The following is a 19489-nucleotide window of genomic DNA, read 5'->3' on the forward strand; positions in this document are numbered from 1 at the left end:
GCCATTTTCTAATTTATCTGTTTCCATTTTTCCCATTCCCTGCTGTTCTTAATATTGGATTTGATTTGAGGATGGTCTGCAGTGGGTAACCTTTGAGATTTCCTTAGCTATGTACAGTTGGGCAGATATTTTTTTTCCTCATTTCATGTGTTGCCAATGCATATCATGATATTGGATATCTGTGTAGGATAGAGTGCCTAGCTCACGCACCTCTTAGTTCTTTTTTCCTGCTTATACATTTGGAATCCTGAATGCATAATATGTTTTGTGTAACAAAAAAGAGAAGTTCTACATTTGCTGCCTAGAAATCGGACATCTTCCATATGTTTTTGATAACCATGTTACAAACCATGGCACTGTCTATACCACCTGGGAGAGGAGCACAACATGAGGCAGTGCCATAACTGCCAGTATGGCCAGTCAGCCAGCCAGTGGTAAAAGTGGAAAGAAGCCAGTTTTGACTGTCAGATGGTTTCAGTAGTTAAAGGCAGGAGAGTTCCTCATGATCCTGTAGAAGCAGTATAAAAAGGTAATGAAATCAGAGAACAGGCATTGACCACATCCTCCTCCTGCAAAGTCTGGCCTGGCAGTTAGTACGGAGGATTAAGGTTATGAGCTGTTACTGAGCTGCTTCCAGTGGTACAGAATTTGATTTCTCCAGCCTTCATTTGCTAACTTTGTGTCCTTGAGTAGGTCACCTAACCAGATGGTGGTTTAGGGCAAGTGGGAAATTTGACTAGGTTCCTCAATGGTCTCATGAACTGAATGCCTTGTAATTGCCTGTAAACAGTTTTGCGCTCCCCATGTAATACCATCTTCCCCTTCAAATTTTTATATATTGTCAGATACTTATGTAAGGCCCATGAGAGATGCATCCTGTCTTCCACCTTGAGATTCTTGTCACCTTGAGATTCTTGTTGCATCTTTGGATGTTTGTGCATTCAACCCCCAAATCAAGAATGCATAATGTGTTTGTGTTTGTTTGGCCTGCACCTGCAATGTAGTCATAGCAATCTCTCTTTTCTTATGCTTATGGTCAGGATGAGAGAGTCTGTTATCAGTACCATGCCTCCCCCACACCAATTCTATTTTGTTCTGGCAGGCAGGGTTGAGGATGGCCCCTGGGTTTGTGCAGGGCCTATTAGGATAACCCCAGACTATAAATGGTTTCACGTGTATTTCATGAGATCATCCCTTTTGGGGTCAGGAACTTTTTCTGAGGAACACAGGCTGAGGACAGTTTCTACCTATCTGCATACCTCTCATGTCCCGGACTGCTTCTAGCAAGCACTTTTCAAGGCACTGTGGCCCTGTTTCCTGCCTCTCTGTACTCATTTGTCCTATGATTGACCCTTCACATACCCATTTAAGTATGGATCCACTCATTCAGAAGCACAGTTGGGGGATTCTCTGTAGTCTTCCTCCTCAGTGCCCTGTGAATAGACTTAGAAGAACAGGAATAGCTTTCATCTCCAAGGCAGCTGAAAATGAATGCCCCCCCCCCCCCAAACACAGCTCCTTCCTCATATATGATTCTACTTTAAGTGGTGCATTAGACAAATGAAGCCCCCCCCCCCCCCCGGACTGGCATGTGGTTTCTTTGTCTCCTTAGCAGAACAACTTAAACCATTATAACTTCTTTAAAAAAAATACCATCTTTGCAACCAGTATGCATAGTGATTTTACTCTCTTATTTTTAAGAAGGAACATTCACTTTAAATTTTTTCTGGTTAATGGGGTTAGATTATGACCAAACATTTTTGGCAGACTTCTTTATGATATCCTTTATCCAACATAGGTCCAAGACGCCCCATAATCTTTTTACTTGCCTGCTGATAACAATTCTAAGGAAAGTTTTTGATGCAGATGGTAAGGAAATATGCTGTGTAATACTGGTGCTTATGCCAGTCACCTCTTTCTCCTGTCTAGGTTCTAGTTTTCTCATATAAATCAAGCACTGCTGAAGCTGGCAGTTTTCCCTGACCCTGGGATCAAAGAGGGTGCTTAAGAGCCATGCCAGTGTTCTACAGTGGCTTTCCTTGTAAGCTCTCTAACTTTGACTGGGCTGGACACTATGCACATGCAGCACACTCAAACATATGCCTGACCAAGTTTGCGTGACCCAGACAATCCAAGGACAAGATCAGTCAAGCCATTCAAGGGAAAGGTACTTTATGGGAAGGCTTCCCACAACCTCAATGAGGATATCTAAAATTGGAAATATGCTGTGATCATGTGGGATGGTCTGTATTCATAGATTAGTAATAGGCTAACTGCCCTTGCGAGCCATTTTAAACCTAGCCAATTATCCCCTGTGAGATTCAAACCTTGTACTTTGTGTTTGTAAGGCAAACACCTTAACCATTAGGCCACCCTCCCAACCCTCTGCATCTCTGGTCTTTCCTACACATCTCTAGCTAGTCTGTGTCCTCAAAGAATGAGGGGCTGCCAAGTGTCATGGCAGATGTTTTCTCCTCGACTGTTCTGAGTACATCCCTGAAGGACTGAAGCTACAGTCCTGACTACCATCAAGCACTACCATTTAATAGAGATGGTTCCTTGAGTTCACCCTGACCTGGGAGTCATCTGAAGGGACTGCTGGATTCTGATGTGTCCAGAGTAGGCAGTGTATTAGAACTTTTAGGTCCTGGAAGGGATTCTGTTGGGAATAGTCCTGCCCAGAACAGTTCAAAGGGGCAGTAGATGATGACTGTCCTTTGTAGAGAAACTTTGCCACATATCACTTCTGAAGAGGATTCATGGACTTCAACGAGTCCATGTATTATATCAGATTATGAATGATGACCGTTCAGTTGCTTATACCACTGATGCTACAAGAAATCGCCTTCTGATATATAATTATCTAGTGTCCACAATAATTTCATTTGTTTACTATGGCTGAGTGCCATTTTTAGTACATGGTGTTGCCATTTGGTCTCTCAGCTGCACTGTTTTTACAAAGGATCAACTTAGTGTAGTAAGGACCTTTCGCAAAAAAAGACTTTCATGTATTTTGCTACACGGATGACTGTCTTCTGATAGCTCCATTGAAAGACTAACTTTCAGTTTGTTTGGCTTTTGCACTTCCATGTGTGCATATTATCAGGTATCCATTAACTAGACAAGTCCTTTGTGTTCTAAGCTTAGAAATTTGTATTCAACAGAGTATTTTTGAACATTGCTCGATGTCTGGTGAACCAGCTCCCAGAGATAGCCCAGAAGCAGAGTCCATGCTCTAACTCCTGTGCTATTCTTGACGGTGTTTGTTGGTTCTATTTGCATTCCTGATGTTGCAGGTGTGGCATCAGTGAGATCAGTGGCCACAGAACCAAAGAGAGGGCATAATGGTGGATGATATGCTAGCCAGCTTGGGGCACATCTCAGCTTCTCCATGATCCAAGAGAGAGGGTCAGATATGAAACAAATGGACTTTCATGCAGCCTTTCTTTTTCTAAAGACTCTGAAGGGGAATTGATAATAGACTGCCTTGCTGCTTATGTCAGACAATAATTCCATTGTGTGATGCACTAGCAGGGAAGCGCACACTCATCCACTGTGCAGGCAATCTGTGTTTGACAGTGGAATGTAGACTTGATGTCCCTTACAGCTGTCCTAATTCTGGGAGGAGTTACTATGCTGGATGGATCCTTGGGCTGCTGCTCCTGTCCCTTTCTGGAATTGATTTGTGAATCCTGTCTGGTGAAGATTTTCCATGCTGGGACATATTGAAAATTGATCTGCTCACCACACTGGAGGATGCAATTTTCTTTCTTACTGTGTTCGTTGTGGTCTAGTAGAGCAAAGGTGAGCTGATGAAGCTGTTCTCTACCACTGTAAAAAAATTATACTTTTAAACAATTTCTTCTGATTCTATGCCTGGTCAAAAATTCAGAGAAGGTTCAAGTCTTCTTTTCATTTCTCCTTGGTGACTGAAAAAAGATGTTGTTTCAGGTTTTCTGGTACTTGAAACATCCCATTACAAACCATGGCCATATTACTCAGATGGGGCAACAGTGACTGCACCTCAAAGCCTGACGTTTTTAAATCTCTTGTTCTTGCAGGAGAATGTGAGGTATTAATGGCTGACAAGAAGCCTTCCTCTTACCTGACTTATTCTGTTGAATGCTTAGTGAATCCTATGCCGTTTCATTTGGATGGTCTAAACATAGTCCTGACTTCTAATACATTATATGTGCCTCAGGATAGTATTTGGTCTTCTATGTTAACTTTGGTCTCAGATTATTCTGTGGTCAAACATGCACATTTTTCAGGCATACTCTGCACACCCAACCTTCCAAAGGGTATTATAACATTGCAGAGTGCAGAACCATGGTATTTCACCAGCTGTTTAAAGTGTTCATAAAAGGGTTCTGAATCTTTCTCCACCTTTGAGTCTTTCTCCTTGGGACTTAAATTTCATGACTGACTGACTTGCCTACTTGCTGTTTGAATTGGTTGCTTCAGTGACTCTGACGTATTGGAAAATGCTGTTCTTGGTGGATATCACTTCTTTTCACAGGATTTCCAAGCTTCAGGCTGTTGTGAGGGGAATCTCTCTGGTCTTAACAAGGTTTATTTGCCATTTAGACCCAACCCATGTGTTTGTTCAGAAGTTATATCAGAATTGTATTTAAACCACTATATTTGCATCCCTGCTTTCTTTCTGGGTAATTAGGTCCCGTCATGCAGTGGACTTGCATTACCAACAGGGGTTCTTTGAGAACACAATGCATGAATTTTGGAAGACTCTGTAGGTGTTTGTTTATTTATTTATTTTGTCTGATCCAGGCTGGAAGTTGCTAAGCAAACCCTTTCTAAATAGATTGACAACTACACTGTCTTTTGCCTTCTGGTGATTAATGACGAACTGAGACGCTAATTTACTAGGTGTGTGGCTACTTCCAATACTTGCTTCAGGGGTGTTGCCAGTGTAGACATCTGTGCTTTTGGCCACTTCATTCTTGAATCTTACCTTCAACAAGTACTATTGCTACTTCCAATACTTGCTTCAGGAGTGTTGCCAGTGTAGACATCTGTGCTTTTGGCCACTTCATTCTTGAATCTTACCTTCAACAGGTACTATTGCATAGTAGTTTGGTATTTTTTGGCAGCTCATTGCTTCACTACTTGGCCGTTAGTTCTTTCCCCTGGCTGATATTTGGGAATTTTAATTGCTGCTTGGAATTCTTACCAATAGAAGGCTTTCAGAGCTAGATACAACAGGTATAACAGGTAAAGTGATTTTCAAGCTTTTCTCAGAGGTTGCTTTTTACCCTCATGACTTTGCCCTGTGTCTTGATCTCCTGTCTGTCTTGCATCTTTTAATGGACTTTCCTGTAAAGTATGCAAATGGTGTGCTTTGTTTGTGCATTTTTAGTTCCCATCTTCATGATAGTTAGTGGATGGGGATTAAACTGAACTGTGCAGGGGGTAGACATCTGTTTTTGGACAGATGCATGGCACTATGAGAGAAAAAAAAACATGTTGAATTTGCGAGAGTAGTAGAGAAAGTCTCAGCAGTTGTTCACTGCAGAACCCTCGTCAGTAATCGGCTGATAAGGGAGTGCATGTTTAATACCGCCTTCCCAAAGGTATCCTGTAGCACTTAGTGCCCCCTCAGTCTTGAATTAAAGCATGTAAGCTTGCTAGTGATGGCAGTAATATCTTCACTAACCTTGACATGTTTTTTTTCCCTGTGAAAAAATTATAATGTTCTTTATCATTTACCTGATTTCACTGTAGGGAAGGTATATTGAACATGTACATATGCAAAGGCCAGCATTTGGAAGTCTGGGATTCAGTGTAACTGGCTTAAAATGTGAAAATGGAGGAGAACTTGGCATCTTCATCAAAGAAATACATCCTGGCAGTATTGCAGAAAGGTGAGCAGTTTTGTTTTTGCTTTCTGCATTCCATATGATAAATGTTGAAGTCCATGGCCCATTTATTTATTTTAACAGAAATGAGTATTGTAAATTGTTGCAGTAAAAAAATGTTTCATTAGTTTGAATTACTTTTCATTCATCTGAACGCAGAGTATGAAGTAAAGCTTTCACAAATGCATTTCTCTATTTTGATTTGAGTATTGGACATCTGCTGCGGGTACATCATTGGACAGTTTAACAAAAGGAAATAGCAAAACCACTTTTATTACTTTTTTATTGTTTTCATATTTTATTATTCTGTATCAAGGGATGGAAGACTGAAGGAAAAAGATCAGATATTGGCCATTAACCGTACTGCACTGGATCCAAAAATTTCCCATCAGCAAGCCATTGCTTTGCTCCTGCAATCTGTTGGATCTGTGGATTTGATAGTTGCCAGAAGTCCTTTCTCAAACATAAGCAACTCTTCTGTAGATGTGCCAACTGCAGCAGCTCCACCAGTGAGTAATCATTTTTTTTTTTAAATAAAAATGTTAGTACCTTTCCAAAGTCATATTTAATTAGTTAAATGTTAATTTTTAGTGACCTCGTGCACATTTTTTTCATGCATTTTAACTGTTTCACTTCAGCAAACTGTAACATCATTCCAAACCTACCTTGTCCATTACATATGCTATTTTACTGTTTACAAAAGTAATATATGGTTTTATCTTATTTAGTATTTTAGAAATTTTCTTTGCTTGTAGACTTTGGATGGTAGAATACATTATATAAGTTTTTAGTTTAATGTAGATATTTTTTATACTTGGCAAGAGAAGAGATCTTGTTCAGACCATTTTAAGCCATGACCTGATTCACAAGGGCAAGAATAACTATGCCCATGTGTTTGTTTTATTTTATTTGTTATTATTTATGAAACCAGACTACCCATACAAAAAACATACAGATGTGACCAGAAATCAGAATTGAATTATAGAGCTGTGATGCACAACTAGTACCTAATGAGTCACTGAACTGTCCCACAAAACTGTTTGGTTAACCATATACCTGGCTTGTGACTGGTATGTAAAATTCTAAACCCTTTCTTTAACCAGTGAAAGAAGAACAAATTGTTATATAGACACATACACAATCACAGAAATGCGTGTGTGTTGATGCTTGTGTGCGTGTGTGTTGATGCATGTGTGTGCGTGTGTGTTGATGCATGTGTGTGTGTGTCTTGATGCGTGTGTGTTGCGTATTGATGCATGTGTGTCTTGATGCATGTGCATGTATGTTGATGTGTGTGTGTGTGCATGTGCCTGTTGATGCATATGTGTGTGTGAATGTATATAGTAACCGTATATGTATTAAAAACTGTATATTTAAATTCATTCAGTTTAAATGTCGTAAGGTCCCTCGTAAAGTAGATGATCTTAACTTTAAAACATGGAATACTGAAATACAATCATTTAAGCCAGGGTGCTTGTCACATTTAGTTGAAGCCGACACATCAGCTCATTGTGTTCCAGACTTGGCTCCCATGAACCAGTGCTAACAATTACTGATAGTCTCTGTTACTAATATCAGAACTGTTAAATGCAAACATTGAAAGGTCACACAGTAAGTTGTAAAATCACATGAAGTTTTAAGATTTCATATAAATTATTTAAGTATGGCAGATTACGATGTCCTGAACTGTTAAGTAGATGAATGTACTAAATTCTGTATTAAAACACAATACAAAAATCAACGTCCGTAATCATGGAAAGACCAGATCACATAAGGGTAAAACAGGACAGATCGGACCAAAGTGGAGTGGAACTGTGCAAATACTTCATCCATGAATCTCAGTATGATGGCAAGAGGCAGGTACAGAAGCATGCTAACCCATGTCCCCTACTGAATAAAGGGTGCTGTCATAATCAGCCCCATTGTTCCCATTCAGGGTAATGTGCCAACTATCACATCTCTTGATTCAGAGCTATTTCCCTACTTTCCTGCTTGAATATGACAGGTCTTCCGTCACATAATGCAGAGGCAGGAGATGGATGGATTCCCATCTCCTGTTGCATTTTTCCTGCCTCTCCCAAATCTTTAGCAAATTGTCTTATGATTTTCTGCACATGACCAAACCACCATAATCTGGAGCTACTTTTGTTTGTTCTGATGTACTCAATTTTTAGACCGTCTCTCAGTACGCATCCTACTTCTGTCTTGGATACTGCACTTCCATCACGTCAAGCTTCCTGATCTGCTTATCTTCTACTGCCTGTTTCTGTGCCTTACAAAAGCACTTACTGCACCATTGTTTTCTACACCTTACTTTTCAACTTCTTTGTCATTCTTCCATCATTCAGTATGCCTGGCACTTTGAGCTTCTTGGCTGTAGCACCTCTGATTCTAGCTTTGACTTTCTCATTCAGACTTCTTATCTCTTCTACCACCCCTCCCAGATACTTGAAACTGTTAACTTGTTACATTATTTCCCTTTTATTTTCATGTTCAGTTTTCTCTTTTCTTCTTGTCCCTGCATTTGCTGTCATGACAGCTGTCTTGTATGTACTTAGCTTCATCCTATTTGTCTTAAGTTTTGCATTACAGTTTGCTGAAGTTCCTGTTTAAAGTCTTTGTAGTCCCACATTACCTGCATACAGCAGCTTTGCTGATCTGTCCTTTGCAGTCTCTTTGTTAATGCAATCCATCACCGTGCTAAATAGGATCAGGCACAGAGCTGAACCTTGATGCACAGTCATTCCCATTGGGAACCCCTGTCTGATCCCAAACATTGTATGTATATGTGTTGTTGGGTCCTTGTACATAGTCTGCACTCATTCTAACAATGTGTGTACCACTAAAAAATAAACTTAATCCAGAGCCGCAGTTTATGGCAAAACTACAAGCCAAGGAAGTCCATTGTGTATGGCCAGCTTAGGCTGGCCTTTCGCTACTCCAGCTGAACCTCTCAACAGGAAAAGAGATAAGCCAGTGCAGATAATATAAGAAACAAGTTATAAAAATTTAATATTTCTTTGCGGGCATCCTGAGGAACATGGCCTTATATGATAAAGAATTAAAGGTACTGTTAAAGTAGGTAGAGCACGGAAAGAAAAGGTAAAAGTTAGGTTTAAAAATAAATGGGTTTAAGAGATGCATTGTTAATTAATGGAGAAATAAATGAGGGAGAATACACACGTTACAGTCCAAACTGGAGAAGATGGTCAAGAATAGACATGGTAATATTCACAAAAGAGCATGGCGGTGTAATAGGTACTAGGGGAATGGGCCCAATAACCTACTCAGATATGCTCATTTTCTGCTGAATTTGGCAGTAGGAAGTACCTGAGTGGAAATGAGGCAGTGCAAAGGTTCCAGTTTCAGGTAGAGAATGGATAACCAGCAAACTAAATTAGTTATCAGGGGACTAGAGGAGGTGACAACATGGAAATGGGATGAGTTAAGAACAAAGATTCAAAGTAGAAGAGGGAGTTTAGATGGTGGTAGAGAGTAAACACAAAAGGCAATTACAGGGTAGGAAAATAAGTTCCAGATGGAAAAAGACATGCTGGGTTCAGTGGAACATGATGAGCTGAATAATTTGATGAAGGAGGAACAAAGAGCAGACAAGAGTAGAATTATGACCCATACTATAGCAATTAAAGACACTTCTGGACCAAATTCCCCTAAAACTGTACAAGTGTTGGCTAGATTGAGACAGCAGAGAAATGACAGAATAATTACTGCAGTCTTAAACAGGTAGCTCAGCAGTTGAAGAGAGAGCCAGACTTTTCAATGAATATTATTTAACTCATTTAACTCATTTATTCCAGTGGAGCTCAGGAAGTTGGTAAGTTCCAGTGGGTGGAGCCTAAACCTTTTTACAGAATCGAATTATGTCCTCACCTTTAAAACAAATGTTCATATCTCTGGAACCATCGGGATTAACAAAGAAGTGTAAATGGCAAACTCTTCAGAACAGACTATTTTTGTAGTGGTAGAGTATTCTTTAAGTTCTAGGTCTTAAACCAAATTTTTTAAGTCACAGTAACTATTACATTTGTAATATTTTGTAAACCTCTTACAATGTCTCGGCAACCACTTAGTTACACACGTACTGTCAGCAGCATTTTATTCATCTGGCTGAGAGCTTTCATTTGAGGCTAAGGAATTCTGTCTGTGTTACCTGGTTGTTGGGATATTTAGAAAAATGTAAAAATTATATCTCTATAAATTAATATCATAAAAACAGATGTGAAGTTCAATCTCACCATTCATGCTTGACTGATGGATTCGGAGCCGATTCATCGGCTCTGGTACGGCCGTATGCAAAGCTTGAGGTCTTCCAGTAGCTCGAGGCCAAGCTCCTATCTCATGATGCACTGTGAATTTCCTCCGATCTAGTTTGCCGCAGCATCTGATCGGAGGTTTCAGTGCAAGCTCGGATCAGTACTATTTAAAAACTTTTTATTTAGCAGTTGCTGAAATAATTTTTTCTAAACTTTTCTTATGTAAGTTAGATAGGTAGTTACATTTTATAGCTTCTTTAAAGCTCCCCTTCCCTTGTATGGTTATTAATTTTTAAAATATCGGCCTCATGTTTTTTGGCCTAGTTTTCTCTTGCTGTGTTTAAGTAGTTTCTAGTGGATATAGATAGCCTTTTTCTATTGTTGGCCTTAGTTTAGTAGAGTTTGTGTTTAAATATTCTAGTGGCTTATATAGTTATTTAAATTTTTTATGAGGCTAATTTCTGTGTGTGTGTGACTTTAGAGCCTAGTAGCTTTATTAATATTGTGAGATACTTTTTTCTTAGGCTCGTTTTGTGTGTGTGTGCTGTTAGATCCTAGGAAATTGTTGATTTTTCTGCTCTGCGTTTTTTTATAGCAGTATTATGGCAGAAGATAAAGACAAGCACCCAAATTCTGGCTTTAAAAAGAGTCCAGACTGCAACCAAAAAATGTCTGTTACGGATGGACATGTAACATGTGTTTATTTAGGAGCTGTCCACTTACAGGAGTCTTCTGCCATATGTCATTCCTTTTCTTCGAGAGTGTTAGAGGGGAAAAGGAAGTTGATGGACAGGGGTTTGTTAAAGCTCACTTTTCAAGAGGCGTTGAGTGACCAGGATATGGCCAACAAGTCTTCCAAGTCCTCTAGATCTTCTTTGGAATCTAAGGACTCTAAGCAGTCCAAGAAATCAAAAAGGAGGATTCTGCAACATCGGCTCCACAGACCTCGGAGCCGACTGTCTTTTCTTTTCGGAGCCGGCCCACAGCTTTGGAGCCAGTATCCAAAGTGCCTCAGTCACCATTGTTTCGTTTGGCACCATCAGTGCATTCATCTAGGTCATCTGTCAGACTGTCGGATTTGGATATGGATTGATTGGTGCAGAAGCTTTTACAGGCACCAGGCCTTGCTAAATTGTTGTAGGCTCCGACCCAAGCGGCTTCGGAGCTGAAGACCACTACTCCTGCTTTGACTACTCCTCCTCCGAGCTGTACTGGCCCTTCGGAGCCACAAGAAGCAGACCTGTTGATCATGGAGCCTTTGGAGTAGAGACCTGTTCCAGTGTCCTCAGCTCCATCCACTCTGACGTCCTTGGCGCCGACTGGGGACTCTAGGAGCCGACACTCTCCAGTTGGATCTGGGGAGGATAGTCGGACAGAGTTGTTGGTACCGACTCTTCCTCTCGGGGCTTCGGCTCGAATGAACTCGGCTCCTACCTCTGACTCAGAGCCCACATCCTCAGTGTGGGAGGGTTTGTCGGTTCCCTTGGATCAGTCGGTTCCTTCCCATCGGAGCCATGGTGCCTTCAAGGATGTTTTAGGGGACAAAACTCTCCTCATGGCCTCGACTTCAGGCCTTTCTTCCTCATCCCCTAAAGCGCCTGTGTCTGCTTCTGCTTCCACTTCCATTTTCCAGGCTAGGTGTAAAGACCCAGAACCTCAGGTAGCCCCACAGGGTGCCCCTTGCTCTTCTGAGACCTCCCCAGAGGCTCCCACTGAGGAGGTTCCCAGGAAGAGATTGTGCAAGAGAAGACACGTGGACATCCCACAGGAGTCTTTGACATCTGACACTGACTTGTATGAGTCAGAAGGGTCTCTGCGGTCCCCCTCTGAGGATATCTCCTTTGCTGAGATACTTGAGATCCTTAGGCAGAGGGGTGATTGGCAGTCCAAAAGCCCTACTGAGGACAAGTCAGTTCTCCTGAAGGCTTTTGGGTCTCAAACCTCCACCTCTTGAGTATCTCCGCCCTTCGATGAGCTTATGCAGTTGGTCTCTTTGATGGCGTGGGAGTCACCGGAGTCCATGGAGCCTTTTCCTAGGAGGCCTAACAAGTTTATATCAGCTCCACCAGATAAAACTTTCTTATACAAAGGAGTCCCTGTTGATGCCATGGTGGTGGCAGCAGGCACCAAAAAGGAAATGTCTGAGACTTCTTCATCTATCCATCCTCCTAATAGAGAGTCTAGGATAATGGATAGTTATTGGAAACGCATGTTTAGTTCAGTGACTTTTGATCTCTGCTCACTGAACTGCTTAACCCATTTCAGTAGGTTGCAAAGAGATCTCCTTAAGGAGTTGGGAGATGCTCTTCAGGGTGCAGTAGCTGCAGGGACCTCTGACAAGGTTTGCTGCCCAGCTTGCTACCCTAAATTCTATTGTCATCTCGTCCATGCATCTCATATCTATGCAGCTGATGGAACGAGTAGGGCAGCGGGTACAGGAGTCGCTCTCAGAAGATATTCCTGGATGCACTTGTGTTCCTTTGTGAAGCCCTATAAGTCATCCTTCGTAAACACCCCTTTTGATGGCTCATCCCTTTTTGGGCCTAAAGTGAAGGAAACTCTGACCAGGTGTGAACAGGAGGGAAAGACTCTGTCTACTGTCGGAGTCCGGTTTTCCACCCCTACCTGGCCTTATCCCAAAGGCCAAAGGGGAGGGAAAATGTGGTTCCAGAAAGCCTAAGTAACCTTTCAGGACACACGTGGTGAACCCCCATCCAGGGGCAGAGGAGGGGGTAATAGTTGAAGATGCCACCCTTGCGGCAGAGGGGGTCCGCAATATCAGGGTGACAGAGATCACTTCTCTGGTCAACCCTACCAGCGCTCCTGAAAGGAGGCCCAACTGTCCTGCTCTAGAGGCAGTAGCGGCAGTTGGGGGTCGCTTAACTTTGTATCCAGATTCCTGGCAAGAAATAAGACAGCTGGGTACAAAGTATCATTTCCAGAGGGTACTTCATATCATTCGCCACCCCCTCCCCATCCATAAGGAGAATCCCGGATGTTCCACCCAGTTACAGGGAACAAGCAACTATAGAGGTCCACAAGTTGCTAGAAAAAGAGTCATCCAGCCAGTCCCAGCAGAGCAAACAGGATCCAGAACTTACTCAAGGTTCTTTTTGGTTCCAAAGAAAACAGGGGACTGGAGATCCATTTTGGACCTCAGCAGACTCTGGATGGTCACTCTCCAGTCTATACTTCCCTTCTTAGGGAAAGACAATTGGATGTGTTCGATAGATCTCAAGGATGCGTACTACCACATAAAAATGGCCAGGCCATCCAGAGCTGACCTGCATTTCTGGCTGGGAGCCAATCATTATCAGTTTCGAGCCCTGCCCTTTGGTCTCACTACAGCCCCCAGAGTGTTCACCAAATGCATGGCAGTGGTCACGGCTCACCTGAGGCATCTAGAATTCCAGGTGTTTTCATACCTAGACGATTGGCTCCTTACCGCCACCACCAGGCATCAACTGATTCAGGCAAGGGAGTACACTCTCACTCAGCATATCGTTTCTATCGGGGCAGATAGGCACCTCAACCACCACTCTAAAGCTACCAATCAAAAGAGTCTTCCTTCTTCATCAGCATGTCAGCACATTGGTATTGAAAGACAGAGCACCAGCTTCAGAAGTTCTGAAACTATTGGGTTTAATGGCTGCAGCAATCCTAACCATACCATTAGCAAGAATGCATATGCGGATCCTTCAATGGCTGTTGTTCACTCAATGGTCTTACCAGGAACTTCCCTCGGACTACACAATATTGATTATGAGCTCTTGCAAAAAAGATCTCCAGTGGTGGTTGACGTCTCTTCATGTCACCATAGGGCATCCCTTTGTTCTACCCCCTCCAGTAGCCACTGTGACCACAAACGCTTCCCTGATAGGGTGGAGGGAGCATTTTCAGGGAAAGACTGCCCATGGCACATGGGAAGATCAGGAGTCACACTTGCATATCAGTGTTCTGGAGATGAGAGCAGTACTTTTGGCATTGCAGTACTTCCAGGACTCTCTTCCCCCAAGAACGATTGCTATTCAGATAGACAATATGTCAGTATTCTGGTACTTTAACAAGCAGGGGGGAACCAGATCTTACCCCCTTTGCTGAGAAGTCCTCGGAGTTTGGCAGTGGGCTGTTTCCTCCCAGCGCTTTTTGTTGGCAATGCATATCCCGGGGAGATCCAACGTGATAGCAGACAAACTGAGCAGGGCAATCTTGTTGATGCATGAGTGGTCCCTCAAGAAGGAGATTGCGGACAGGATTTTTTGCAAATGGGGCCAGCCTTGCTGCATCCTTTTTGCCAGCCACATCAACATGAAATGCAGAAACTACTTTGCCCTGATTCCTCCTCCGGGAGAAGCCCCGAGGGATGCACTCATACACGATGGGCCTCCGGGTCTCCTCTGTGCATTTCCACCAATCCCATTGATACCCAAAGTTCTACAGAAAGCAAAATCCGTGCGAAGGACCATCATTCTTATAGCCCCTCATTAGCCTCGGCAGATTTGGTTCCCCTTCTTTTGACATCATCCTCTTGGAGGATCCCTGGATTCTGGACCCAGTTCCAGACCTTCTGACACATCTGTCGGGGGACCTTCATCCTTCTCTGCAGTCATTGAAGCTGACCACTTGGCTGCTCCATTTCCCTCCTAGCCAGGCTTCATAACTTCTCCAATGAGATGAAACAGATCCTTTTGTCTTCTCATAATCCATCCACTAGAAGATTATATCTTAGCAAGTGGATGAGATTTTCCATATGGGCCTCTAAGCAGAACATTGATCCTTACCAAGCCCCCTTGACATCCATACTGGAATTCTTGACTATAAAGTTTAAGAAAAGAGTGGTAGCCACAACAGTTCGGGTCTAGCTGACTGCTATATATAACTTTCATCTTGGGATTGACTGGTTAAATATCATGTCCCACAAGTTATCCAAGGCCTTTCTCAAGGGGAAATTTCATATGAGACCACCTGTGAAAACTCTTTATTCTCCATGAATCTAAATTTTATCCTGTCACGTATAATCCTTCCCCCATATGAACCAGCATCATCTTGTGACCTCAAATATTTGTCATGGAAAACCATTTTTCTAGTAGTATTACTTCTGCCCGCAGAGTGTCAGAACTTCAAGCTTTATCTATCAGCCCTCCCTATTTGATTTTTCATGCTGACAAGAGTATCTCTTAGTACAAATCCCTCTTTTTTGCCCAAAGTTTGTTCAGAAACTAATATCAGTCACGTCATTGAGTTGCCAGTTTTCTTTTCTAATCATTCCAACAAGTTGGAGTATATGCTGCACAAACTTGATGTTCACAGACAGCTCAGATTTTATTTGGATAGAGCAAAAGATATCAGGAAGTCAGACCAGCTCTTTGATTCATTCTCTGAATCCAGAAAAGGTAGACCAGTGGCTAAAACAGCTCTGTCTAAATGGTTATCTGATTGTATCACTTTTGTCTACTCGGCTGCTAATATGCCTTTGCAACACAGGATTAAAGCTCACTCAACCAGAGCAGTTTCTACATCCTCTGCATTCCAAGCCAAATTGCCCCTTGATGACATTTGTGCAGCAGCCAGTTGGTCTAAACCTCATACCTTTATCACGCATTACAAAGTTGATAAGGCCTCCAGGGACAGGGTTTCTGTTGGATCTACAATCCTGAAGAATGTACTCCTGTGAGTCACCCCAGATTGATGGTGCTAGGGATGCTACCCTAAGTCAAGAATGAACGGCGAGATTGAACAACTTCACATTAAGAAGTTATGTACTCACCAAAACGTTCCATGTGAGTTGTTCATCTCACCTTCATTATTATGTCCCTCAGTCCTTCTCCCTCCTGGCTGATAGTTGACCTAGATGTTGGTCTCATCCTGGTTGCTCAATTTCTTCTTCCATTCCATAGGAGGATAGCTCATTTATATGGTTATAGTACATGCAGCAAACAAGATCTGAGGTAGTTCACCGTACATCATGGGATAGGGGCTTTGCCTTGAGCTACTGGAAGACCTCCAGCTTTGCATACGGCCATACTGGAGCTGCTGGATCAGCTCCAAACTCATCAGTAAAGAATGAGGGCGAGATGAACAACTCACATGGAAGGCTTTATATAAAAGAAGTTCAATTTTCTAAGATATTTACACCTGAAGAAGCGTAGTCCATCTACGTGAAAGTGCTTGTGTTGTTTTTATGGCTTAATAAAAGACTTTTTATTCAATCTACTTCTCCATGTGGTGACTCCTGCTGGGATCTGTTATCAGCTGGTTTTTTACGTTTTTCCACGCGGAGTCTTTACTTTTTTTGCTGCAGTTGGATAGTTTCCTTAACTCACATGGAATGTTATGGTGAGTACATAACTTCATATTAATATCTATATCCCTACATTAGACAGAGGTCAAATATTAATGCAGTTAAGTTTGCTATTGTGTAAGCTTTAAAATTAAATGTTTTAAAACCTTGTACATAGCATGGTTTTGGGATCATTGATGCAAATATGAACAAGCAATATTTGACACCTAGAGGTGTCAGCAGGAGTTAACTGCAGATGCACCTGGAGGCGTCACTTGCATGTAATGACTTAAAATTATATAAAATGCAATCGCATCCAAGGGAAAAATAAGGTAATTAGATTCTGAATTCACTGCCAGTTCTAGAAGTAGATGATAGAAGATTGCAGTGGTTATTGGTTGTTACCTACAGAAGAGGTGAGGAAGGAGTTGCAGGACAAGAAGTCGTCACCTGGTCCAAAGCTTTCAGTCTGCATGCTATAGCTGATATAAAAAAAATAGTCAAACCCCCCCCCCCAAAAAAAAAAAACCTCAAGGAGCCATCCATTAACTCTTCTAGATCCTCCACCCTCTCGTCTGATCTGATCATGGAACCATCAAGGAAGAAACACAGTTAGACAGATCTGAAGACTGCTGCTACCCAGCCAGCATTGGATAGTAAAACAGCTTCCTTGGATCCTAATCTCTCAGACCAGAAGCCATTACCCAGAGCATGCTATTTTTCCTCTATAGATCTGGTACCATCTTGAATACCTTCCCCTTTCGTGGAACCCCGGAGATACACTAGATCATTATCGGTGACTTCATCTCATTCTTCTAGAAACCTAACAGAGGCTGATGTGGACAGAATGATGATGAAGTTTATCTCGGTGCAGATACAAACAGGAGTTCTTCTGGCTACTATCCCTTCAGGTCAGGAAGCCCTTTTTGGCACTACACCACCAGTCTGTGCTCCTTCTCTGATCTGACCTATTGTTTTGGAGCCCTTGGATCAGCATCTCCCGGGGATGTGTGGATTGGGGGATTCCTCAGAGTGCACCGGCTCTGACAGTTTGAATCAGATGATGCTACGAGCTAAAGCATCCCTGTCAGACCCGAGGCATTAGAGTTGACTGTGAAATTCTCTGAGCCATCTCTGCCCCTAAGAGCTTCATCATTGGGTAGCTCTGCTCCAGCTTCTGCCTCGGGTGGATTGCTTTCAAGGAAGGGTGAGCTGATGGGTCAGAAGCTTGGCTTCTTGGATTCATTGACTTCCTTCTTCTGAGAGCATTCTATCTTTGTGGTGGTGGAGAGATTGTTCTGTACTACTGCAAGATGGAAGGTGTCTCGCCCCCCTGAATCTACCCTCTGGACCCTGTATGTCTCTGCGCCTTGAGCTCCACCATACCATTCCACAGGGATAGCCAGCCCAGGTCTCCAGGCTACAAAGCAGGGTATTAGTATTTCTTTTAATACTTCTCTGGACCACCCCACCGAAGAAGTCTTTAGGAAGAGGAAGTGTAAGAGGAGGCACTTGGACTCTCCTCAGGAGTCTGCACTGAAGATATAGATTTTGATGATAGGGAAGGGTCCCTAAGATCTCCACCTGAAGACGTTTCCGTTGAAGAGATCCTAGAAATCCTTAACCAGAGGGGTGGTTGGTCCACTGATGGCCCTTCCAAAGAGGAATCTGTATTCTTGGAGGCCTCAGGGTATGGCCCATCTTCCTCTTATGTGACAGCCTACTGCTGAGCTCATTGATTTGATCTTTAAATGGGGGTGGAAGGTACCAGACACAGTTGAGCCAATCCTCAAAAGACCAGACTGGATTTTTGCACGACCTGCAGGAAGGGAGTTTTGGAGCAAGAGAGTGCCTGTAGATGCCATGGCCATGGTGGCAGATGCCATAAAAGGACTGGCAGAGCAGAGTTCTTCTGTCCATCCCCTTAACAGATAGTCTAGAGCATTGGACAGATTTGGGAAGCATGTGTATGGTTCAGCAACCTTTGCACTCGAATCGCTGATTTAATTGGCACACTTTGCAAGATTACAGAGGGACCTGATTAAGGAAATTTCAAATTCCCTCTCTGGGACCAGTACTCCTGAGGCTCAGCTTCTGTGGCCTTGCAGTTGCCTACTCTTCAGATGATCACTATCTCATCCATGAGGCTTGTATCCCATGCGGCAGAAGGTACCTAAAGGACAGCGGGTTCAGGCATTTATTTTAGGAGGCATGCCTGGATGTGCTTGTGTGACCTTGCGGAACTCAAGTCCTCTTTCCTCAGTGCTGCCTTTGATGGAAGCTCATTGTTTGGCCCTAAAGTTAAGGAGACACTTGAGGTGCAAGCAAGATGGAAAGACCCTCTCTGCAGTTAGTTTTTGACGTTCCAAAGGACCTCTTCCAGGAGTCAGTGAAGAGGTCAGAAAATGTGGTTCAGGAAGTCCCCAGTTTCCTTTCCAAGATCCCTGTGAGATAGATCCCCAGGGGCAGAGGTGGGAACCAAAATTGAAGACGCCATCCACGCAGCAGAAGAGGCCTCTGTCAAACCCTACTGGCACTCCTGAAAGGAGGCCCAATTGCTCAACTCTGGAGGTAATCGGGAGTCATTTATGCTTGAACCAGAGAGCCTGGCTAGACATTTCAAAAGGTACGTGGGTGCAGAGGATTATTTCCAGAGGTTATATAATTCCCTTTTCCCTACCACCTCCACTGGTTTGCAAAATTCCTGATATTCCACCCAGTTAGATGAAAGCAACAGCTGTAGAAATAGAAAAACTGCTAGACGAAGAGTCATGCAAAAGGTCCCACCAGACTAGATAGGATTCAGAACTTATTCAGAATTCTTTTTAGTGCCAAAGAAAAAGGGACTGGAGACTGACTTTGGATCTCAACAGTCTGAACAAATCCGTTCAGCACACCAAGTTCAGAATGGTCTTGGTTTAATCCATTCTGCTCTTTGTGCAAGAACGACTGGGTGTGCTTGATAAACCTTCAGGATGCCTATTATCTCATAATCCATAAGGTATTTATGCTTCCAGCTGGGGAGCCAGTCATTAGCAGTTTAGAGCAGTGCCCTGTGT

At 42.7% G+C, this 19489-nt stretch overlaps 1 protein-coding gene across 1 annotated transcript in view; it reads left to right on the top strand.

The window, feature by feature from the left end:
• LOC122814193 (inaD-like protein) overlaps nt 1-19489 on the top strand; it is a 464245-nt gene that overhangs the window by 196046 nt on the left and 248710 nt on the right. Inside the window, exons 5-6 of the mRNA XM_044086799.1 lie at nt 5743-5882; nt 6193-6385. Of these exons, the coding sequence (XP_043942734.1) occupies nt 5743-5882; nt 6193-6385 (333 nt within the window). The remainder of the gene's footprint in view (nt 1-5742; nt 5883-6192; nt 6386-19489) is intronic.

This window comes from Protopterus annectens, chromosome 10.part0 (genome assembly GCF_019279795.1).
Source record: "Protopterus annectens isolate FY-2018-M chromosome 10.part0, PAN1.0, whole genome shotgun sequence".
Classification (NCBI taxonomy): Eukaryota; Metazoa; Chordata; order Ceratodontiformes; family Protopteridae; genus Protopterus; species Protopterus annectens.